This window comes from Ctenopharyngodon idella, chromosome 14 (genome assembly GCF_019924925.1).
Source record: "Ctenopharyngodon idella isolate HZGC_01 chromosome 14, HZGC01, whole genome shotgun sequence".
NCBI classification, from domain to species: Eukaryota; Metazoa; Chordata; class Actinopteri; order Cypriniformes; family Xenocyprididae; genus Ctenopharyngodon; species Ctenopharyngodon idella.
Genome location: NC_067233.1, coordinates 18,395,089 through 18,420,373, shown reverse-complemented (window position 1 = coordinate 18,420,373; position 25,285 = coordinate 18,395,089). Strand labels below are relative to the sequence as shown.

The following is a 25,285-nucleotide window of genomic DNA, read 5'->3' as shown; positions in this document are numbered from 1 at the left end:
TATATATATATATATATTTCTACCTTTTCAAAGTTTGGGGTTACATTTTTTTAAAAGTTTCTTATGCTGCATTTATTTGATCAACAATACAGTAAAAACAGTAATGATGTGAAATATTATTGCAATTTAATAGCCTATAAATGTATTTAAATATATTTTATAGCTGAATTTTCAGCATCATTACTCCAGTCTTCTGGTGTTACTTGATCCTTCAGAAATGATTGTATTATGCTGATTTGATGCTCAAGAAATATTTCTTATTATTATATCAATTGTCAAAACAGTTGTGCTACTTAATAGTTTTGTGAAAACCATGACACATTTTTTTTTCAGGCAATACAGAAGCATTATGGAAATACAACACGTTTTATGCTGAGAACTTGTGTTCTGATTGGTTGTTACATTGTGCATGGTTAGGAGACAATGTAAACATAAACATTTATAATTTCTAGTTGTAAATGCGTGAGATTATTTTGCCCTTTTATTAATCCTTTTTTGTACTAGATGTTTAAGTAAAATGTTCTCATAAATGTGGCCCTCACAAGCACAGACACACATGTGCATTCAGCTTGAGCTCAGATTCTGCATCTAAAGTAACCTTCCCTTATGTTTCAGCTAAAGATGACAAGTTGCTAGCTATATTCTTTATGTATGAAGTCAGCTTTATATCATAACACATGTCTCCATATATAACTCTTACAGCCAATGACCTGTTAAACATCTGGAGGGGTTCAAAGAGCACTTATTCATTGAGTATTTCTCTCTTTTTCTCTCTGTAGGCCCTCTACAGTTTGTTTCTGGTTTAACACACACCCTTCCTCCATCTTCATCCATCCATCTCCTCTTCCCTCGCTTCCTCGCTGCTTGTGTCCAGAGAAAGGAACGTTCACCGACACATCTCACACCCGTAGCGCTGCAGGCAGTTTCTCTCTCTCTCTCTCTCTCTCTGGGCAGAAAAGTCCTGCCTGTGTAAAGGAGGTTCCGTTGGGAGCGCAGGCTTTGGACGCAGGCCCAGATCAATGTGACCTAAATTCAAATGCGAATTAGAAGGCTGTCAGTGGGAAAGGACACTCTGCAAATGAGCTCAGACAGTACGGGGCCCCTCGGGGGCAAGCCGAACCTGGGCCTCGCCCCGCCTCGCCGTTTTAATAAGTTCCAAATGGGCGACCTGGCTGCAGCGTTTCTGATCGGCTCGCCGCCCCTCCACCTCTATCTCGGAGGCTGCTCGCCGCCTTCGCACCCAGAGCACGAGAGCGGTGGGGCCTCGGCAGGGTCCACTGACTACAGGCTTACCGACACACCTGGAGGAACCTGCCCAAGGTCACTGGAGAAATTTCAGCGAGAGAGGAAATACCAGAGCTTTCTAATGGGAGTGAGTCTTGATTGCTCTAATGGCTTAAACTGGAACATACTGGAGCAGCGTCTGATGGATATATTATGTGAATTTTATGGCTCAGTTCAAGCTGTGAAACACAATAGTGTAGGTGAAAATTCATTGAGGCTTGAATTATCTGTGAAAAAGTAACAAAGAAAATTGTGTGGAAAGAAAGCCTTTAATTGGCCTATTTTATCTAGCACTTTTTAAAAAAAAGATTTTAAAATAATAAAACGATTGGCTCCTTATGAATGAAGCATACAGTGAAACATCACATTTTAATTCAAATCTAGAAAAAAATGCTATATTAAAGCATTATGATGTAAAATAAATAAGAAATATTTCAGATTTCTAGGTAAACTAAGCTAATGTGTCACTAAACTACTTTGTATGTTGCATTTTTCCCCCACATTTTCTTCAGTACATTTAAAATAGTCAGAACTGAGTAAAAAGTTTTGAAGAATTGAAATATTAACATGGATTCTAGAATTTCTTAGTATTTGCTCTTTGAGCCATTTGTAAATCATGCTGGAGAACATGATCATCAGTTTTTACACAATTTGTGTAGTTCATGCAACTCGAGTGCCGCTGTCATTAAAGCAAAAGGGACAAAATAAAAAACTCTAAAATCTGTATTAATGGTTCAGAACTTTTCACTCAATGCTGATAATGTAAATTATACAAATAAAGGCCCCACTGTATGCACATAAACACACATTCATACAAACAGACTTAGCCGCTAGCTCTCTCACACACACACACACCACTATACGCTGTGTTATAGAGGTCATGTCTGCCACGCGGGGGGTGGGAGAGAGAGAATGAGAGGAAGAAAGTGCTATAATTCACATACCCCCTCCGCGTCCCCCATAACGGCCTCTTTCTATACGTAGGGTGCAAGATCCATATGGGAATGCAGCCCTTTTGATTGTTTCCAATAGCATATGCTAATTGTTGATTGTCTTCAATATTATATGCTAATTGTACTGAATTAGCATAATTCATTAACATTTGGGTCCTAATTACACAATGAATAAAGCCGATCTCCGAAGCCACGTTGTGTGCCTTGACTTACTAATGCGCCCGACGATTAATGCGGTTCTTATTTGCATATTGCTTAGGAACTTGAAATATTAAAAGCATGGTAGAGTGAAATTTGTGATTAGTCCCTGATCAAATGTTGTTTCTTCTCCCCACTTAAAACACGTTGCTTTGTTGCCCCTGAGGTGAGGTGGAAATCTGGCGTGTAGGTTTATTTACAAAAAGAACACATTTGCAGACTTAAAGACATGCCTTAAAATGCAAATTACAAAGGATCGGCCGTGTGGTTTTTGCATTGATGTTATTCAACTTGTGTTAGGAGGAAATTTAGAGGAACAAACGAATGAATGTTTTTTTGTGTGTATCACGACAGCTGAACATGTTTAATATTTGATCTTATATTCTCTTTGAAATACTCTGATTAAACCCAATTAATGAGGTCCACAAAGACTAAAGCCAAATGATTCTCATTTCTCTCAATGAGGTAACCATACTCAGTTAATTATTTCATTTTTATCAAAATGATCATATACCTCCTATTCCACATAGTTTTCTTTCAGCAACTAAAACAATATAAAAAACATTGCAAAAAACATTTTATTAATCAATATTTTTGTCTTTGTCTTTCTAGTAAAAATAGCTAAACATATTTAACTTAAGATAAATGTACTTGAGATAGTATTAAATATTTTTTTTCCTTTATATATATATATATATATATATATATATATATGCCAAAATTTATTTATTAAATATATTTAATACATTTTTAATTAATAAATATTTATATATTTATTTATTAAAAAGAAAATAGTTAAAAAAAAACTCAACATCCTTTGCCGTTTTGCTTTTCAAGTAAACTGATCTATTGCGAATGTGCATTTCCTGTTGAAAAAGTGAACACAAAAAGCACTTTAAATCTTTTGTTTCCTTCTAGTTCTCTTCACACCTGGGCCTGACTCCTTAGGATAGGATTAAGGGCCACACAGCGGGGCCCCGTGAGGAAGGGCCAACACAGAGGTAATTGAACAGAGCGTCTCTCTCTCTTTCTCTGAGTCTGCCTCTTATTCGGTGGTTCCCCCTGAGAGTGTGAAGGCTGGAGATCTGGAGCCTTTAATGAATGGAGAGTGTCATTAAAATGATAACCATTTCCTCCGAGATCATATCCAATTTAAATGCATAAGAGAAAAAGAAAAGAGAAGTACGAAGAAAATTGGTAATTGAAAAATCTTTGAGTTTTCTGCCATTCAAACAGTAAATTTAAAGCTTCTGAGGGAAGAAGTTCTTGTTTGTAGCTATGCCGACTAGTTCCAATTACCTCTCTTTTTTCCCGCTATTTAATCCGTTTGGGAGCCCCTTGGAAAGCGCTTACACCTTTAACCCCGAAACCACGATAAATCACTTTCCACGCTCTCATAGAAGAGCTCCGCTCTGTTATACAACAAACTGCTTTTAAGAGGATATTATTGGCATAAAATATGCAAATAATCAAATGAAAATTTAAATGATATTTTATAATGGACATGAGTGGATATAAGCAGGCGTGTAATGAGAAACAATCAACATCCTTGCAGGATATGATGGCAGCAACCAGATGGTAAATTACTCAATTCATTTCAACTTGGTGATATTGAAGTTTGCATTCACGAGTGTGTTAGTGCCCAATGGAAAACAGCTAATCCAGGTGGCTTCTTGGATAGTTGTCATGAGAAAAAGCTTGCTGCTCATTTCTCAGATTTTTCAACAGAAATGCTATGACGTTTCTCTCTACCTAAAATGCACAAGTTGAAGAAGACTTTTAGTTTACAATGTTTATAGAACTCTTAATTGAAAGCCATTATGTCTTTAAACAGCACTGCTTGGCCTTCTGGGGAACGCTAATACAGACAATCTTAGAGGTCTTTGGTGACTGTCACACCAGGGGGCAGCTGCCTAATCTGACTTTATATTCTTCACAGATTAGTGTAAAAAAATAATCCAATAAAGGTATTATGTACGCTAAGAGCACTTCATTTTCTACCACAATACATGATTTGGACATGGTTTCATTTAGTGTGACAAGCTTTAACACATAATACTAAACAATGAAATTGAGTCTTTGACCTCCCTGTCCTTGGCCTTGATTAGAGGGCTAGTTTACCCAAAAATGAAAATTCAGTCATTAATTACTCACCCTCATGTTGTTCCAAACCTGTAAGACATTCGTTCATCTTCGGAAAACAAATGAAGATCTTTTTGATGAAATCTGAGAGCTTTCTGTCCCTCCATAGACAGCTATGCAACTACCACTTTCAAGCCCCAGAAAGGTAGTAAAGACATCATGAAAGTAATCAATGTGATAGTTTTATGAAGCAATACAAGTGCTTTGTTTGCACAAAAAAACATAAAATTAAAATGTGAATCTCCAATGCGCGTCTTGGTGCTCTCGTGAACGCACATTGGAGATTCATATTTTATAAATAAAGTGGTAAATTATGGGGTTTTTTTGTTTTGTTTTTTTTTTTCCACAAACAAAGCACTTGCATCGCTTCATACAACTGAGGTTAAACCACTGGAGTCACATTACTTTAATGATGTCTTTACTACCTTTCCCAGGCTTGGAAGTTGTAGTTACGTAGACTGTCAATGGAGGGACAGAAAGCTCTCAGATTTCATCAAAAAGATCTTCATTTGTGTTCCAAAGATGAACGAAAGTCTTACGGTTTTGGATCAACATGAGAGTGAGTAATTAATGACAGATTTTTCATTTTTGGGTGAACTAATCCTTTAATATAATAATTTAATATAAAAAAGCACAACAATATAACGTCTTTTCCACAATAGTTTGCGCATCCACATACTGTAGTGGTCCACATGTGCAGCCTTTGTTAACGCAATTGACGAATAGCTACAAGCCAAAGCGTTCTGCATGCACTGCGCTCCAATCAAATGTCTCCATTAGTTGGGCTTGGCAACAAATGCAGCTGAGAAGCGCTTCCACACAAAGCTGCTCGTATCAATGGGGGTTCTGAGTGTTTATCAAAGAAATTACTGATCATAACATCACCCACATTGCTCTCCGAAGAGATGCCAGACCCATCTTGCATATTAGTCCTTGATGAGAAAAATGCAATTAAAATGTCAACTACTTTTTATTAGAATCTGCCCACCCTGTGGAGCTCAGCGTCCTCTAGAGTCCACTGCAGGCAATCGAAGGATGGCACGGCAAAAGGGTTCCGTCAGAGTTTTAGCTGGAGAACAGCCCATTTGGCTCGTCCTCAGATAAGTTTAATCTACCACCTATCCACCTATTCTACACTGGAGAGGAGGGTTGGTGTTACCGGCCTGTAGCACGTCTCCCTAGAGTGGTTTATTTTAACACTCTGAGCCTCTTAGAGCTTTACAGAAAGGATTGTTCGTGGTTTTGGTGCTATGACGGCAAAGGCAATCGCTCATTTGCAGTGTGACCCACATTAGTGGAGGTGGTGAAGAGCTGCTCTGTTCTTTATAGCCATGCACTGACAATACAGAAGACAATGGACTTGTTTTTTCACTCGGCAAAGGAAATTAAGTATTTGAACTCATCTGAACAACAATTGGCTCCAAGTATTTGGACTATTAAAAATTTATTGAATTATTATTGTGTTAACAAAATTTCAAACCAAGAAGTATTTATTTTATAGTAAGAAAGTACAAGCATACTTTTCGAACAGAATATTAGAAGTTTAATACTGTTTGTTATAATATTGAAATGTTTTCTGACCAAGTAGCTTTAAAGTCATTGCAAAAGTGATGTTACTTCTCAAGCATGTTTTGTTTGCAGATGCCACTTGATTTAAAGTTTTGTTTTTTAAAAAATGCATCTGTACATTTTAAAGTATGTCTTTATAAAGTGTCCAAATACATTTAGGGGACTTTTCTGATCAGTATCATTCAAAAGTTTTGAGTCTGTAAGATTTTTTAAAATGTCTTTGAAAGAAGCCTTATATGCTCACCAAAGGCTGCATTTATTTGATCAAAAAGACAGTAAAAACTAATATTATATAATTTTATTACAACTTAAAATAATTTAAAAGGGATAGTTCACCCCAAAATGAAAATTATTCCATGATTTACTCACTCTCAAGCCATCCTAGGTGTATATGTCTATCTTCTTCAGACGAACACAATCAGAGTTATATTAAAAAATATCCTGGTTTTTCCGAGCTTTATAATGGTAGTGAATGGCGCTCACGAATTTGAAGCCCAAAAAAGTGCATCCATACATCATAAAAGTATTCCACACGGCTCCAGGGGGTTAATAAAGGCCTTCTGAAGTGAAGCGTTTTTGTAAGAAAAATATCCATAATTACAACGTTATAGACTATAATAACCAGCTTCCGGCAAGTACGCAAGTCGACTTAAGTGGAGGCATAACCCCTGACCTGGCGCATGATGTATTGGCAGATACGGAAGCACAGAGGATAGAGCAAAACAAAACACCGGTCACAAATTAGAAGTTTAAAACTAGAATTTTTAAATAGTAATGTCGGAGTATTTCGATATAAGAGTAGATGAGCTTGGGTTTGTAGCCCATCACTATTTGACCCGCGAGAGGCGTCTACTCTCACCAACTTCTACGTCATACGTCACGTCAGAGGTTAAGTCAACTTGAGTACAGATGTTTGTTGGAAGCTGGTTGTTATAGTTTATAAAGTTTTAAATATGGACATTTTTCTCACAAAAACCCATCACTTCGCTTCAGAAGGCCTTTATTAACCCTCTGGATTTATGTGAATTACTTTTATGATGTATGGATGCACTTTTTTGGGCTTCAAAATCATGAGCGCCATTCACTACCATTATAAAGCTTGGAAGAGCCAGGATTTTTTTTAATATAACTCCGTCTGAGAGAAGATAGTCATATACTGTACACCTAGGATGGCTTGAGGGTGAGTAAATCATGGAATAATTTTCATTTTGGTAAACTAACCCTTTAACATATTTTACTATTTAATCCATGTGATTTTCAGCAGCTATTTCTCTAGTGTCACATGATCCTTCAGAAATTATTCTAATGTGCTGATTTGCTGCTCAAGAAACATTTCTTATTATTATCAATGTTGAAAATAATTGTGTTGCTTAATATTTTTTTGTGGAAACTAATACATTTTTTTAGGATTCTTTGATGAATAGAAAGTTCAATAGAACAGCATTTAATTGAAATAGAAGTAAAATCTTTTGTAATGTTATAAATGTCACTTTTGATCAATTTAATGCATCCTTAAAAGTATCAATTCCTTAAAAACCTAGGCCTACTGACCCCAAACTTTTGAATTGTAATGTATGTATATACATTCATCTCTCCCTTTTTGTAGAGCTAGCAGAACAATCTCTCTGATCAAGTCTATAATGTATTTAATTAGCCAAAGCTTAAGACAGCATATTTTAAATTATGTGGACATGCTTTTATATATGTTGACACTCTGTGGTTCCTTCTTCCTCTCTTTCATATCGGTTTTAATTTTCAAGTTGGATAATTACATTAATAATTTACCTAAATAAACTTTTTTACTACATAATGACCTTTAAGAGACATGCAGTATTTGTTGTTACGTCTGATAACATGACACTGATGCTGTGGAAAAAAATGGAAAGAAAAAGGAGAAAGAATAGATCTTTTTAATGGAATTTAACAATAGGTCTCTGGTGTGCTCATTAGGATGACCAGTTTGACTTATTTTACAGCCATTTGTAATTAGTATCTGTGAGAGTTATTGCCATAATCAGCCTAGCGTTGCTCCTGACTTCCTTTGTTAGCCATTAACTTTGCTGTTTTTTACTTGGTGTGTGAAGGCGGCCATTTGTTAACGGCAGCAGTTGTAAAACTAATAAAACTGTACGGTTCCTAAAGGAGAGGTTTCATAATTTCATAGATATGAGATTTTTCTCAACCTTCAAAGCAGCCCTGACAAGACCGCGCTTGACCGCATATTGGATATGAGTGTGATGTTAGCAATAAATAATCCCAAAGTCATTGAGTAAACTAACGGTGCATTACGACTAACAGTACATAATGATACAATGATTTGTGTTACGTACTTGTTTACTATTGCCATACATCAGCTACTGTAACAGGTGTGGGTGGAGCTTCCCATCCTCAGCACCTATAGTTGCAGCTGGTCACATGACCCATAAATCACAGTGCAGTAAGAAAAGAGTCAAGCTCTGAGCTGTGTTTCAGAATAGTGATGAAGATCTGTGACCCAGGGGCTTTAGTATATCATTCACCATCAGTCTTTGAGTTCAGGCCAATCTCTGCCTTCTCCTGCACTGGGTTTTATTTCTTGCGCCTTTAGTGCCCAGCTAATGGCTTATTTATTACTTCCATACTTTATAAAGAGGATCCTGTGTGGCCTAATTAAGGGCCGGCCTTCTTTGGAATTCTATGATAATTATGGGGCTTCGTTGTTTTAATATTAGTCCTTGCCAGGCTGGAACTCTCATACGTTCTCACTGTTCCCGGAGGGGATTTTTTTATGGCCGCTTTCACTAAGGGCAGACTGATGGATCTCGGGCAGAGCGGCAGTGAATGTTTATACGGCTGCAGTGAAAGTTGAGTCATCTCAAATCTCCTGTTTCAAAAGTCCTTCAACAATCTGCTTGAGCTGAAATATATATGAGAGCGCCGCTCGCCACGAGCTACCTCGCGTAGTTACCGGAGAACTGACTTCGTCGACCGCGCTTCGCTGTGAATTCAGCTGCTGTGTAAACATACAGAATGACCCATTAAAGCTCTCGTGGGACGCGCGGCACTATATGGAATATTTTCTACAGGGCTTCCACACATAAACATACATATTCATGCGCTAAAGCTCCACTGAAACATAGATGCAATGTTTTCAACATATATATTTTATTATGGTAGACAAATTCATGAGTTAAATATACACCTTTAGTCTGTCTATCAATTTTACAGTGCAGCCATAAAGACATGATATGACCAGACCGATGAATAAATTAGTGGATAATTCTATAAGATTATAATGATAGTTGGTGATTATAGAGATTTACATTTACACATTTGACAGACACTTTTATCCAAAGCAACTTACATTGCATTCTGGTATACATTTTATCAGTTCACGCATTCCCTGGGAATCCTTTTAATGTTCCTGCAGATGGTCGTATTTCAATCATTGAATTTCTGCTTAGACACATACACACTTTAATTTAGTCTGTCACCAACATTCACAAATGCTTTTACCCAGAAGGCACCTGGAACAGTGTCAAACAGATAAATATTCATGGATGGAGAAAGAGATGATGCTTGGTGAAGTGAACACTGGTTTACATATAGTATGTTAGGATGTTTTTGAGCAAGAGAAGTGTGTGTTTAGTGCAGGTTAAAGAAGTAGAAATCCCAGTCATTTTCTTGTTACTTAGAGAAATCGTCTCAGGTTATGACTATAACCATAGTTCCCTGAGAGAGGGAACGAGACACTGCGTCCCGAAGGGGGCGTTCCCATAGGAAATATGTATGTAAATGGATACAAAATGTATTTATTTAATAATCTATCAACCTTTCAAGTCAAAGCAGCAGTCCGGTGGATCCTTGCAGCGCTTTTTTGTGTGTGGAAAACTTCAATAAACTTTTATATTTATAATCTAGCCAATAATATTATACTTAACTGTATTTTTTATTCGATTACATTATCAGTGCTTCATAGGTTGTTTACTTTAGTGCCTCTTTAAGTGGTCTTGATTTTTTTTCTCTGATTTTCAAAAACTTCTAATAAAAATTAGAAAAAAGCTGTGATTAATCTCAAAGGTTGGTTTGGTTCAAAGCTTCAAATCTAGTTATTGACAAATTTGAAATCCCTAAGCAGGAAATGAGTGTGGAAACTGTCAGAACCAAAGCCACTGAAAAAGCATAACTTTTTTTTCTTTGCATTTCCTTACATGAACCTCTCTGAGAGCCCGTAACAATACATTCAAAATGTCATGTTAAATATTGTGACTGAAATCGGAGAAACTGTTTCAGTGCTCAAGAAAGACATCTCAAATCTCCCAAAGAAAATTCCTGAACTATTTGCTTCGAACAGCATGATCCTGTAGACCAAAAACTTGCAGTAGACATGCAGCAATGATCCAGCCAGCAACTGAAGTGAGTGAACGGAGGTTTTGAACATGTGCGAGAGGATGTGTTTTGCAGCTGCAGTGCTGATTGCTGCTCATCTGTTCATTTCATCACCTTGTATTACCTAAATAAGTCTGACATCTATAGAAAGGCCTGGATTAGAATCATCATCAGACTTTCTTTACGATCTGCTGTTGTAGTTATCTTCTGCGTGCCTTTGGGTGCTCCGACAGCCCATTGTCTCTCCAAGAAAAGCCTCACGGCCCGCTGTAAATCTGCCACGGAACGAGAAGCTCTCCTACGCGGATGCCGCCACAGCCTCGCTGGCCAAATCCCTGACTTGGCCAGTGCTGTTTGCTTTTTGGCAGGTGTCTGCAGCTCACGTCTGCTGAGTCCATCAGAGGTATTAGTTACTTTACCTCCACCCCCTCCCTGTGTTCTCATTAAGCATGCAGAATCCATTTGTTTAGCGAGCAGCAGAGGGAGTGACTGTGAGCACACCCAGGCTGCAGATTGATTTATTAACTCTGATTTGTACCTGGGAGATGATCACAGTGTCTCTGCTGTTTGAATTTCAATCGGGAAGGGCTTCCCTGCTCACCGGGAATCTTCTAAAGAAGAACTTTTCCTTAAAGTAGTGTTTCTCACCTGGTTTTGCTTCAGGACCCAGATACATTAGACATGTGTTGACCCAACATAACAAAAATGAACTGATTTTAATACAGTTCCTGTTACATTTACTAGGATGGAAACTTGGTCACTATATATATAACAGTTCAATACTGGATATAATGTAATATCAAATTTTTGAACTACTTCAGTCTGTTTTGTTTTACAATCACACTCAAAGATAATCATAGCATAAATTAATGCAACCAATTTAAAGGGTTAATTCACCCAAAAATGAAAATTCTCATTAGTTACTCACTCTCATGCCGTTCCACACCCGTAAGACCTTTGTTCATCTTCGGAAAAAAAAATTAAGATATTTTTCATAAAAACCAATGGCTCAGTGAGGCCTGCATTGCCAGCAAGACAATTAACACTTTCAACGTCCAGAAAGCTACTAAAGACGTATTTAAAACAGTTCATGTGAGTACAGTGGTTCAACCTTAATGTTATGAAGTGACAAGAATACTTTTTGTGCACCAAAAAAACTAAATAACGACTTTATTCAACAATATCTAGTGATGGGCGATTTCAAAACACTGCTTCATGAAGCTTCAAAGCTTTACAAATCTTTTATTTCAAATCAGTGGTTCGGAGTGTGAACCAAACTGCCAAAGTCACGTGAAGCATTGAAATTTCAAAACAATTATGACATAACGAAGCCTCGTTTACTGAAATCACATGACTTTCATGCTCCAACAAAAGTCTTACAGGTGTGGAACGACATGGGAGTGAGTAATTAATAACAGAATTTTCATTTTTGGGTGAACTAACCCTTTAACAACATGAAATGTACTTCAATGTACATAAAATGAAAGGAATTGTTTCCACTTAAAATATAATAGGAATGAATCAATTATAAGATTACCATTTTTATATACAAAATAATGTTATTTTAGTATTATTTATATACTATTATAGTATTTATTAATATTTTGTATTTTATTTTTACTTTTTATATTATTTTTGTACTCTACATTTTTTTCTTTTTAATTTTTAAAGTTTTGTTACATGCTTTTGTCACTTTTTCCATTTTAATATTTCTATTATGCTTTATTTTTATTTCAGTTAAGTAATTTTAGTACTTTAACATATTAATTTCATTTAGTTACCATAGCTACATTTTTATCTATTTTTTATATTTTATTTTATTTTATTTAAGCTTTATTTTAATTACAAATATGGTTTTAGTTAACCAATAAAAATGTTTAATTGTGTTGTTAAATTTAATATAATTATTCCATGTAAAGTAGTATAAGTTTGCAACTGCATGTTTTTAACTCATAAAGACACATATTCAAAATATATTTACTGTATAAATAATTTGTTTGTGCCCCAGATGTCTGGAGCGATTGTATCTGCTCTCAGATAATGGTTTATGATGATTCTGCATATTTTTGTTCTTCAGGGGTTGGCGTTATTGGGAAGCATTCACTCCCTGCCTCCATTTCCTGTCCTGTCTAATCGCTTCCAGGTGAGAGGTGTTCCTCGACCTCTTCTGGGAATGCTTATTAAAACTGTTTTCCTATTGATATCGTGGGTTTGATATTTACCAGATTTGACAAAGTAAAGATCTCATGTTTGGCATAATATTACAAGGGAAACATAAGTGAATTATTTGGCCTGCTCGGCTGGAAATATAACATTGTTAAAGCGCAGGCTTGAAACTCAATCCTTGGTCCCACACCACATTTGGTTTTCATTCTTTTTCTCGAAAATTTAACAATAGCACCCAGGGATTAAGTCATGAGGCAGGTCGCAGCCAAACCAAACATCCTGCCTCCTACAGAATAATGAAGACAGATGAAAAAAGGAAACAGGTGTAAAGTGTACTTTTTTCTTTATGTTTTCTCAAGGAGGCGTTTTACGCCGAGGTTGTCTTCGAATGAAACGAAGGCCGTCTAAAAAAGAAAAAATGCATACCAAAACAAAACAAGGGATGTTATTCTTCATTCAACACAAGCAGGGTTCCCGGGACGCGAGCTCTCTAGGATGTTGCAGGAGTGATGGGGCTTTCTCCAGCTCGCCTTTTAGCCGCTAGGATCGAGTTTCCCGCCAAGGGTGGTGTGACAGCGCTTCTCCCCCAGCAGAGCTCACAACCACATCCAGCGACACTTCGTTTCGGTGACCCGGTCACACTCTCCACACGCCCCTCTCGCTTCAGGGCCACACAAGGTCTGATTGGCAACGGAAATGATAATATTTCTTCAGCTGATACCGCGAGCGGTTTCAAAATGAAGCGATCGTGGTGAGAGAATGAGGTGTGGTTTTGGGTAGAGGTGATGACAGGAAAGAGGAACTAACTGAGAAGAAACGTTGCTGTGGTCACACGCAGTTATAAGCCTTGTAATTAAAGTGAGATTTTCTCTTCTATAACGACACATATAGTGGTACAAACTGATTTGGTTTGAACCGTTAGTCTGACAGGTGATTTTTGCCTTCACCTAGGCTGTGAAAGACATGCATCTTTAAAGCAGTATTCATCGAGAGCCATCCGGTAACACTTGTCATACTCAATGACAGGTGAAGGAAAAGCAAGTAACAAGTGTTGTCTCACTTCATAACCAAATGCACATCAACTGAATCAAACGACGTCAATTCCTCTTACGTTAGATCACCGTATGACCCATCGTTGTCACCATGAGATCTTTCCCATTCCTGCTCTTTGCTAGTAGCCCTAACATACATTTAAACGTATCTCACGATCAAAACCAAGATTGGCTTTGACAAGAATGATGGATCACTTCTCAATAACGCACACCTGCAGAGGCCATTTGCTTGTGCCACACTGTAACACAATCGTCAAATCCGGGAGGGAACCGCAACCAACAGCGGGAGATACTCCTAAATAAGTTCTCCTTCAGACGAGAGCGACCATAGCGCAACACATGGTTTTGATGGGCCGATGTGATATTTCCAGAGCTCCTTCAATGATCATGGCTTCCCTGGCTAGAGGTGAACTTTTGCACGGGTGATTTATACACCTTGTGAACTGTGCAGAGTTTGTGGAAGGCTCCTATGTCATCGTAGCCTGAGGCCTCAGGCACTTCCTGTTTAAGATGACTTACAGTTCTCTGTCAGTCCTCTGGGCCTGTTTTATTGCTGCCCAGCCCCTCGCAGAAGCAACGGCAGGTCTGCACTGTCACTATGACATCATAAGGACAAAGGAAGTGTGGTCATTTCTTACTTGTCAGAGTAGCTGATACACAGATGGGCTGTACTTGAGGAGTGACATCATGGCATTGAGTTCTCTGACTCACTCACATACCTGGAAAGGAACTATTTCTTATAGATATTAAAGGGTTAGTTCACCCAAAAATGAAAATTCTGTCATCATTTATTCACCCTCATGTCGATTCAAACCGTAAGACTTTTGTTCATCTTAAGATGATCTTAACGCAAATTGCTGTCAGAATGCTGTCAGATTTCCCTTGATTGACTGCCTTTGCAACTGAAACTTTGACGCTTCAAAAAGTTCATTAAGAGATCGGAAAACTAATCCATATGAATCAAGTGGTTTAGTCCAATTTTTTTTGAAGAGACTCGATCACTTTATATGATGAACAGATTTAATTTAGGCTTTTACTTGCATATAAACATTGATCGGCGAACATAAGCTGAAGTACAAACCTCTTCCGGAAGCTCAAACTTGCTGCGTTATGCAGCACAATTGAGCTTCCGAAAGAGGTTGTAACGATCAGCCAAATCGGTTGAGTCACAAGATTTAAAATGGGGTCAGATTTTACTGTGTGAGTTTGTTAGTGGTTAAAAGAATGAGACATAAAACAGTGATAAGTTTAAATAAGAATTGTGTATTTACAATATTCACAGGAAACTTTAAAACAACACAATAAAACCAGGAAAACTCAGTCTGTTAAAAGCATACAGTCCAAAGTACCATACCCTAAAACAGTCCAAGAATCCTAGTGTGCTGATAAAGTCCCAATGTGAGTGTCCACCAGTGTATATACAAATGTCCACGGTAGTGATAATCCAAAGGTTTGTAAGGATGTGACTGGAGAGGTAAGTCCGCAAAATGGAAACTCCACAATCCAGGTAAGTTGTTGACTATTAGTGAGTCCCCATTGGTTTGCCATGCTGCTCTCTTTATACAGATGTATTTCCTGCTTCCTGTCATGTGACTGGTCACATGACAGGCCAACCATTCATTTCTTAAAGACATACACACTTAAAATGTTAAGAGGAATAAAATGGACTAAAAAACATGTAAACCAATTAAAACTCGTTTATACATAAATCATAATAATAAATAGAGTGGTAAAACATGTCTTTTATGTGACAGTGTCACAAGGTTTGTTATTGTGCGTCATTCAGGTTAGGTTGAGCTTCTGCTTATGTGTGCTGATCAATGTTTTTTATGTGTGTAAAAGCCTAAATTAAATGTGTACATCATATAAAACAAACAAGTCTCTTCAGAAAATTTGGAGTAAAACTCTCGATTCATATGGATACGGTTTCCAATCTCTTTATGGACTTTTTGAAGCATCAATGTTTTAGTTGCATAGGCAGTCAATCGAGGGAAATCTGACAGCATTCTTCAGATTTCCGTTCAGATTTAAGATCTTCATTTGTGTTATGAAGATAAATGAAAGTCTTAAAGGTTTGGAACGACATGAGGGTGAGTAATTAATTACAGAATTTTCATTTTGAGGTGTACTAACCCTTTATATAAGGATATAAAAATGGTACATTATCAGTCAAACCAGTCTCTCACTCACTTACCATGAACTCTTTACTTGTGTTTTCATATTCAACTTAGGCCTTGTTTTTCTTCTGAAATATCCATCAAACAAGAATATGAAACGTGAGTCTTGTTCTAAAAGTGTCAGGTGTGGCTGGTGGTTTCAAGCTTTGACAAACCAGCTGTAAATGATCCCCCTTTACACAAAATGTCCGTCATTTGTCTGAACCAATCATTTCTTTGTGGAGGTATTGGAAGCGTGGAACTGTTATCGTAGGGCTGAAATATGGATGGCAGTTTAACACAAAACTCTCCACGGGAAAACTCAGACACTGATAGCAGCCTTGCATCTTTGAGGAAAGACACTCTCCCACTCACAAACAGACAAGAGGATATTCATTGAGCAACAATAGGAGGGTCATGGTAGTGCTGGAGACGAGCTCACTCAGGGTTGTGGAGTCTGGTCTCGGCAGCATGGACTGAGAGATAGACGGAGCTCTGATACTCCCACACATTTTGGAGATACCAGGCAGATTTCCTGTTCATGAGCTAAAGCTTTGATACAAGCTGTGCTGCCCAATGGCATCAAAGGCTGCGAGGACCCAGAAGATAAAGATACAAGACTTCAAATGACCCGCTGCTGATGCTTCACTGTAGATGTGCAAAAACATATGTTGGTGCAGTTACACTGAACATGTTCACATTAGCACGACGGTTCTCCCTTGTACACATGCATGTTAATGCATGCAGTGAAGCCCATCTAAATATAAATGTGTCTAATCTAAAAAAATTTTTTACTTCATTGTAAGCACAAAAGAGTGTGACAGTGTGCCAAATAAGTTAATTCAAGCACTTATTTTCTGAAGAAAAAACAAATCTTAAAACAAAATACAATTTGTTTTGGAAAATCAAAATTGCATTTACTGTATATATTATTATATTAGTCTTTTTTCATTTATAAACAAAATATTTATAAATTATTTATTTATTTTGCTGTGTTCTCTCTTCTGACTTTTTCTTCTACCTTTTGGGGGCAGTCGTGGCCTAATGTTTAGAGAGTCAGACTTGTAACCCGAAGGTTGTCGGTTCGATTCTCAATACTGACAGGAAAATGGTGGGTAAGTGGATGAAAAGCGCTCTCTTCCACGCTCAATAACCATGACTTAAAGGCTTAGTTCACCCAAAAATGAAATTTCTGTTATTAAGTACTCACCCTCATGTCGTCCCAAACCCGTAAGACCTTTGTTTGTCTTCGGAACACAAATTAAGGTATTTTTGATGAAATCCGAGGGTATCTGATCCACGCGTAGGCAGCAATGTCATTGAGGTCCAGAAAGGTATTAAAGGTATAAAGACATTGTTAAAATAGGTCATGTGACTACAATGGTTCAACCTTAGTTTTATGAAGCGACAAGAATACTTGGTAACACTTTATTTTAGGGTATTTTAACTAGTTGTTTATTAGCATGCATATTACTAGAATATTAGATGCTTATTAGTAATTAATAACATATTAATGCCTTATTCTGCATGACCTTATTCTACATTCTTAATCCTACCCAATACCTAAACTTAACAACTACCTTACTAACTATAAATAAGCAGTAAATTAGGAGTTTATTGAGGGAAAAGTCGTAGTTAATAGTGAATACATGTTCCCTATACTAAAGTGTTACCGAATACTTTTGTGTGCAAAAACAAAACAAAAATAACGACTTTATTCAACAATTTTCCCTTGTCACTCTGCTATGTTATTTACGTTGCAGAGCTTCCGTGTTTACATCCGAAAGCGGGCTAAGTATCAGTACTTAATTTGTGTTCTGAATATGAACGAAGGTCTTGCGGGTTTGGAACGATGTGAGGGTGAGTACCTAATGACAGCAATTTCATTTTTGGGTGAACTAACCCTTTAAGTAAGGCACCTAACCCCCAGTCGCTCCCCACACAGCAAAATGGCTGCCCACTACTCCGGGTGTTTGTGTGTTCACTACTTACTACTTCTAATGTGTGTACACTGACTTGGATGGGTTAAATGCAGAGGACAAATTCCGAGTATGAAGAGATACTTTATCTTCACGTCACTTTCACTTTTTCGCTTTCACTTTATCTTTTCCATTAAAATTCTGCTCTGAGATATAGTGGATAGCTAGTAGGACTGACTTCAAGTGTAGACAGACATGTTGTAAACTAGCCAGTGTCGACTGCGCAATTTGTGAGACTGTCAAACGCTAGAGGTAATCAAAAGGCCACCAGCTTCATGTCTCAGATATTTCCCCTTCTTTAAATGTTTCCTTGACATGAGCACAAATCACGTTCCGAATATCTCCCTCATTCTGTCTTATCCAAGCAGAGAGCTCAGGAAAATTACTGCGTTGGAGTGATTTCAGAAATGATTGATTCTGATCTGCATGGGTCACTGTGTCTTTACGCAGGTTGAGCGCGTTGGGTTTGAGGGCCAAAACTCTAAAAAATTGAATGTGGTCTTTGGATAAGGTTTCAAAAATATATCCCATCAACTGAGCAGTGCTGGCAGGCGGAGCAGACCAAAAGGTCGAAACCTTGGAAGGATGAGCCTCGCTGTGAAGTTTGGAGCGGAGCTGGAGATTTCTGGCCTGAGATGGTCCACCCCATGCTGAGAAGCACAGCATAAAAAGTGACTTTTATAACTCGATGGACTGTTGATGTTTTAAAACATTGTGAAAGTGAAAAAGAGGCTGTGCTTTTCATGTTATAAAGACGCTTGACAGAATGTTTTCAAGCCAAATGTAATCTTTATTTTTCAGTTTCTGTACAAAAAGCACGGGATCACAGGAAAAAAATCTGAAATAAAAACCAAGGAAAAAACATGCATTTATTTACAGCATGGTCAGAGAGAAAAAAGGAAAGTAGAATACATCTCCCTATCTGAATTCTAAAGACATTAATTAAACATTGTGCTTTGATATATTTTGATATAATATTTCATATTTCACAAAGATGCAGTACCTTTCTCCATTTCACTTTGAGTTCAACATTTCCAAAGAAAACAGGTTTTGAAAAAGAAAGCAGAAGCCAGCTCTCTACATCTATGACAAAAAACCTTTCACAAGCTATTAGGAAACTCAATGCATGGGTGAAATGGATGGACGTGTCTATGTGTGTGTGTGTGTGAGACTGTTTCCAGGCAAGCTGGATCTCTGAGATGTTTTCATGTGAACTTTGAGATTGAATTCAGCTGTTGTAGTATAATAGGGCACTGTCAAAATTGTATTTTTTTTTTTTTTTTTTTTTTTACCCCATTTATGTCTAAACCCCAAAAGGATGAAAATGAAGTAATTAGGTCACCTGTGAAATTAAAAGAGGTCTTCAGAAACCACAATTTCTTTCACGTCATCTTTGCAAACACACACCTTCACATACTTCAAGAAAATAGGGAAAAACCATGACTGGAATATTAAAATTTTACGTTGTTTCCAAGTGTTCACAGTCAGTGATATTTGGTCGTGTCCAATCAAAGAAACCAACTTTATGAAGATGACAACCTGCAATGTGATGATCACCTATGTCATATTTCCTCAATGATTTTCCACATTTTCTCTACTGAGACTTTTGCCATTCTCTACTGAGAATATTTTTAAGATATAGACTATTTTGTTTTCTTGATTTGTGATTTGAGACACTGTTGGAGCACATCCTACTTTAAGGCATCATGATATCTCCTTCCATTATTTAATTTCACAGCTAATCCACTGAAATGTGGATAGCGAGTTGCATTTAAATACAGATTGCATAAGTTGTGCATGTGTGTGCAACAATAGTAACAATATCACCAGCAACACCGACGTCACTCAATGGTTCCACGTCAAAATGTGCTCTGTTTTAACAGGTTTGGACTTCTCTGATACCATCCATTTCTGGACATGTGATACAATAATCATGTGGCACATTAGATATGACAGCATAGAAATTTTCACATTTGACCAGTCCAAGCTATGTGGCAAAACAACGAATATCTAATGTAAAATAAACCTCAACAAGGACAGAGAAGTATTATGGAAACATTTTTGAAACATCAACAAAATCACATGATGAACGATTTCATGACCAAAGCAAAGAGTAATCAATCCAAAAAATCATCTGAAAACATACTGGTGCATATTTGTATAAGTTCTTCTCTTTTTTTTTTGTTCTTTTTTTTTTTATTACCATTATTATTTTCTTCTGCTTGCTAAGATACATAGCTCTTGTAAGTGCCCCAACAAAAATAGTGCATTAGGAAATAACTATGATCATACACGTTTCACAAGAACACACAAGACAAGAGGAGGAACAAGAACACAAACGCTGTTTGCAAAAAGAAAACATTAAATATACGACTGAAAAAATGTTTTGTCGTTTTTTTTTTTGTTTGTTTGTTTGTTTTTTACAAAAGTGGTGAAGCTTTACACCCTGCTTTCAAAAAACAGGTGTTCTGGTCATGTCCAGACTTTTTTTTTTTTTTTTTTTTTTGTCATTGTTGTTTTTGTTTTTACAAAAAAAGTGTAATCCCTTTTATTTTTCACTCTTTTTACAATATCTAAAAGGTATTAAGACATCAAATGTGTTGACATAGATATTTGATACTATTATTCAGGCCTAAGTCACCAAAGAAATCCCGAAACGAACTTTATAAATACATACAAAAAAAGCACAATAAGAAGTTCAACAATAAGTCTGGTACCTAAATGTGATTAAAACTGCAGAAAGCATTCCTGGCTTAAATCTACCTATCCACACACCTGGAACTACACTGGAAACACAGAAACAGTATGAGGAAAAATGACTGACATCCATCATCCTGACGATTGCTAAATATCACGGTCTTCAGTCTGGGATCGTTTCGTGTTTTGGACCACTCTGACATTTGATGGTTTAAAACAAAAGCGAAAGGAAATAAAATCAGCTTGATGTTAAAAACCAAAAACATTGCATTTTGTAAATAGGAATGAATCATTTGCGAACTGTCATAGTCCCATCTGGATGAGTGGCGTCTCTCTTCTCACAGTGGAAACAGGACAGACATACAGTATGAAACGAACAGAGAGGAACCAGTCTACAGACAACATCAGCCATGCAAAGAAGCCCCTATGGTCGTGACATATCAAAACCTCAGCTTCTCGTTCACATTGCGATATTATCCAGCTCGAAATGCCACCCAGTACGGCGTTCTCAGAGTCTCCAAGGATGAAGTCGTAGAGGGCAAAACAAACACATCTATTGACATTTCAGGACATGGGACATTTTCATATATATATATATATATATATATATATATATATATATTTTAGCGATCCAGGTGTAGATGTTCTTTTCAGGCAGCTCCTTGTAAGACTGGTGATGTTCGATAAGGGAGTGTCAGACAGGTTTGTTGAGCCAGTGAGTTTGTTCTGGGCTCAATAAAGCCTTAGAGGAAGATCAGGTTCCTCTTCACATGGGAGGGACAATCAGACCCGCCATAGCTGGAAGAGAAAAACAACGAGGTTAGTCGACAATAATAGAGACGGTTCAAATAACAGATATGATCTATTTGACTCGGATATGCACTTCAAAAAATGATTCTCTTACTCAGAATTTTTGTCTTGTTTTTTTAGTACAAACATCCAAATGTTCTTAAATCAAGACACATTTACTTGAGAACATTGTGCTTCTTAGGATATCAATGCCCGATTTCACAGACAAGGCTTAAGCCTAGTCCCAGACTAAAATGCATGTTTAAGCTATCTTAACTGAAAGCATTGTTTTGTCTCAAGATAACACCAGTAATGTTTATATATATATATATATATATATATATATATATATATATATATATATATATATATATATATATATATATACACATAATCGTATATCTACTTAAATGTCCTAATTTACTAAGGCCTAGTACTAGCTTAGCCTAAGCTCTGTGTGTGAAACCAGGCCTAAGTCTTGTTTTCTGAAAACTTGATCAAAATTAAGTGAGTTTATTTTTAAAATAAGAACAAATATCTGCCAATGGGGTCAAAAAAGAAAAATCTCGTTTTCCCTTTGAATTAAGTTTATTTTTCTGACTTAATTGGCACATATTTTTTCTTATTTTAAGCAGAAACTTAAACTTGATTTTGGTAAATTTTTAAGAAAACAAGACTTAATATCACAAGTCATTTTCCTTCCCAAGTAAAAGTATCTTGATTAAGAATGTTTAGATATGTGATGGTACAGAAAATCATTAGCTATAAAATTTTTTTTTTTTTTAAATGTTTGATCTATTTGAACCACAAAATGGTGGTTATTACAGGTCAATATTACAACTCATTCCACAGTCAATCTGGACTATGAAATATCTTTAGCTAAGTTAACATTTTTAGCAGTTTAAAATGAAGAGTTTCCTTCTAGAACAAACTGATCTGCAGTCATATTGTAATATCTTGAGAATATAAGAAATATTTTGGCTTCATAACATGCAAGTAACATTAGAAATAATCTTTTATGAATAAGTTATTGACTCCATGAGACTCTGAAGAAAATTTGATACTATTATACACTAATTTGCCCCAACCGACATCACCACCTGCATGAAAAACAAAAGCATTTTTATTTATTATCTATTTTGTTTTTGTTTTTTGTTTTTTTTTTTGCTGTAAATGCACCCAATCTTAATTGAAAGTAGAAAGTTATGGATCAACTTTGTCCTCAAAAATGTTGTGCCATTATTTTAGTGACACATTCTAGAGGAGGGTCTTGTTTCCTGATTGGCTCAGAGTCAGGAGAGGGGTGGGGTGCGGGTGCTCACCCTGTAGGCTGCTCCCATTGGTGCTGGTGCAGGTGGGGGGCGGGGAGGTCTGTGGCCGGACGACAGGCGCGAAGGCGCTCTTCTGTTTGACTGCAGAGATCATATGGACAGGAGAGAATGAGAAAGGGCCCGCAGACAGAGAGATGGAAGTAGGGATGCATGAAGAGGAGGAAGAGGAGGCATGGTGCTCCAATAGAGGACTGGAGGGGGTGACTGAAACAGACACACACACAGAGACACACGCACACACCCGCACACACAAAGATGAGAGTTATGAGGTGGGTCATGCCGATTGTTAGAGGGTTAATTGAAGGGGAGGGGCTATGGCGGAGTGAGGCATTATGGGAATGAAACCGTGTGCTACCTGCATTGCAAAGTTGATCCATAACTTAGAACTCTTGAAGAATATTTATGTCAATGTAGTCCATATTTGACTGACAAACCACACTTTTGCAGAAGCATCATTAGGAAAACTGCTTTCTTTTATTGACACACGTATATGTAAAGCATTCCAAAAGACGATATTATCAGAACATCTAATATGCGGTCATCTGCATGCTTTGAGAGAAAGACAGGTAATAAAAGCCAACAGTCTTGGCGCTGAATCTTGAGCAGAAAGCTTGAGCTTTCTCACCAAACTGGAGTAAAACCCACAATGAATTTTCTTCAATGAAATTCCAATTGAAAACTCTTGCCAACTTGTTTCCCATTTTTATAATGAATGGAAAGCAAACCTGCCACGAAACAGCTTTGCGCAAAGCTCGGCCTGCCAAACAAGTGCCAATCACACAAAATACAGCTGCTATATATCGAATATATGAACAGTCTTCAGTATATAAACCTCATTTGTAATTGTCAGGCCTCCAGCATTGTGATTGTTCCCCCCTAAAAAATACAGTAGCAGCAGACGTATTTACATGAAAGTGCAGACAGAAAGCTCACTATCCTGACCGCAGTGAGAAAGCGTGTGACGGAGTGAGTGAGAGGCATGGAGGAGTCGTTAATGTGTTAGACATGAAAGGAGATGAAAAAATATGAGTGTTCGTGGAGTTAGTTCGGATGGAGACTTTCACAGTGCATGGGACAGCAGACAGACAATAACCTTTCCCTCACAGAACACGCAGACAAACAAACAACCTTAGCATTTCAGATTAGCATTAAGACGCTGGCTGAGTTGTGACCAAATATGCCTTTTTCATGCCAAAGTTTTTTAGACTCACAATAGTTGAATTTAGCTGGTTAAATCCAACCAATCAGAATCCTAAACATACACTGAGTTAACAACAACCCTGCTGAAACAACTAGTATCTTAACATATCCTGGCTGGTTTGTAGCTGGTGAATCAGTCTACACTCTTAAAAAATAAAGGTTCTTTATTGGCATTGATGGTTCTATGTATAACCTTTAACATCCATGGAATCTTTCCACTGCACAAAAGTTTCTTTATAGAGGAAAAAGTTTATTAAAATGTTCTTCAGACTAAAGACTGCGATCAAAACTAAAACTAAACTTCTTCATAGCAAGAATTCAAACTGCCAAAATGTATTTTCTCTTATTGCTTATACCTTCAAAAAAACATAATTCAAATTAAACATTTATCTTTTCAAGTTTTCCAGCAGAAAAGCTCTTTGTTTTTAACTTGGCCTTAAATATCCTCAAAAAAAGTTAGCTTGGGTTGGTCGCTTTTCAGTCAAATGTTCCTCTTCCAAATATAGTGCATATCAGTGAGTTAAATTTAATGCTATTTCCAAAATTTATATTCGTTTTCAGGTGTGCAATCCTCATACATGTATTCCTCTTCAATGTCAAGCATTTTTAACAAAACAAGTCGAGTTTCCATGTATTGCAGGCCTTGAATTTCGAAAAGCTAAATTCAAGCACATTAAGAACCTTGTGCGAACTCTGTATAACGTTTTAATGATCACTGCCATATATAATAGGCAAGTCCACACCACAGCTATAATGATAATAACACAGAGGAACAATATTATTGAACTCATTTTCAGAATGATTTTTTTCAAGCTGATGAATGATAGAAACAGCCAATTGGAATCCACCTTCACTTTAAAGCACTCAAGCATTTAAAGCGGCAGATGACATTACTGCATTGCACGCTAATAAACAGAATGTTGATTATCACTTTAGTTATCTTTCTAGGTGTGAACGGGTTGTACAAAAAAAAAAAAAAAAAAAAAAAAAAAGAAGAACTGTCTAGTCAAAGGTTCTTTGGGAACCCAAAATTGCTGTGAATCCCCCTTTTTGGAACCTTTATTTTTAAGAGTGTAGCCTGGAGAGGCTTGAGGTTAACTGAAAGTGAAAAGTCTTGCTGGTCAAACTAGTTAAGAAGCCAAATACACTGGTCTTTTCAGCAGAAATTTCAGGATCTGTTAGCTGCCTAACAGGACACTCACTTGCGTAAGGAGAGTTGGCGGCAGATCCATTGAGGAAGCTCGGTGATCCAGGGACGCCCAGGTTGGTCATTCCGGCGGCTCCGTATCCATTCATGGTGGAGGTGATGGTGTTGTAGTTGGACTGCTGAGGTGTAGAGCTCGGCACGTACCCGCGAGGAGACACGCTGTTTGAGTTACGAGAGTAACCTGGAATGTAAGC

The 25,285-nt window shown here is 37.2% G+C and overlaps 1 protein-coding gene and 1 long non-coding RNA gene across 9 annotated transcripts in view; one reads left to right on the top strand and one right to left on the bottom strand.

Annotated features, from left to right (window-relative positions):
- LOC127494418 (uncharacterized) overlaps positions 1 to 18,497 on the top strand; it is a 36,007-nt gene extending 17,510 nt beyond the window's left edge. For 2 of the 4 annotated variants that reach the window (XR_007924863.1, XR_007924866.1), the window contains exons 4-7: positions 780 to 1,372; positions 3,354 to 3,436; positions 12,592 to 12,657; positions 18,318 to 18,497. This is a non-coding gene — a long non-coding RNA (uncharacterized LOC127494418). Of the gene's footprint in view, positions 1 to 779; positions 2,427 to 3,353; positions 3,437 to 12,591; positions 12,658 to 13,039; positions 14,541 to 18,317 lie in introns of those variants that run through there. The other 2 variants (XR_007924865.1, XR_007924864.1) reach the window with 2 other exon arrangements.
- A 139-nt stretch (positions 18,498 to 18,636) lies between these two features.
- Positions 18,637 to 25,285, bottom strand: part of LOC127494417 (transcription factor COE3) — a 123,689-nt gene continuing 117,040 nt past the window's right edge. For 2 of the 5 annotated variants that reach the window (XM_051860309.1, XM_051860310.1), the window contains exons 14-16: positions 25,087 to 25,272; positions 22,676 to 22,888; positions 18,637 to 21,362 (exon numbers count right to left, since the gene is read on the bottom strand). In XM_051860309.1, the coding sequence (XP_051716269.1) occupies positions 21,331 to 21,362; positions 22,676 to 22,888; positions 25,087 to 25,272 (431 nt within the window). In that variant the 3' untranslated portion in view covers positions 18,637 to 21,330. The remainder of the gene's footprint in view (positions 21,363 to 22,675; positions 22,889 to 25,086; positions 25,273 to 25,285) is intronic. The other 3 variants (XM_051860311.1, XM_051860312.1, XM_051860313.1) reach the window with 2 other exon arrangements.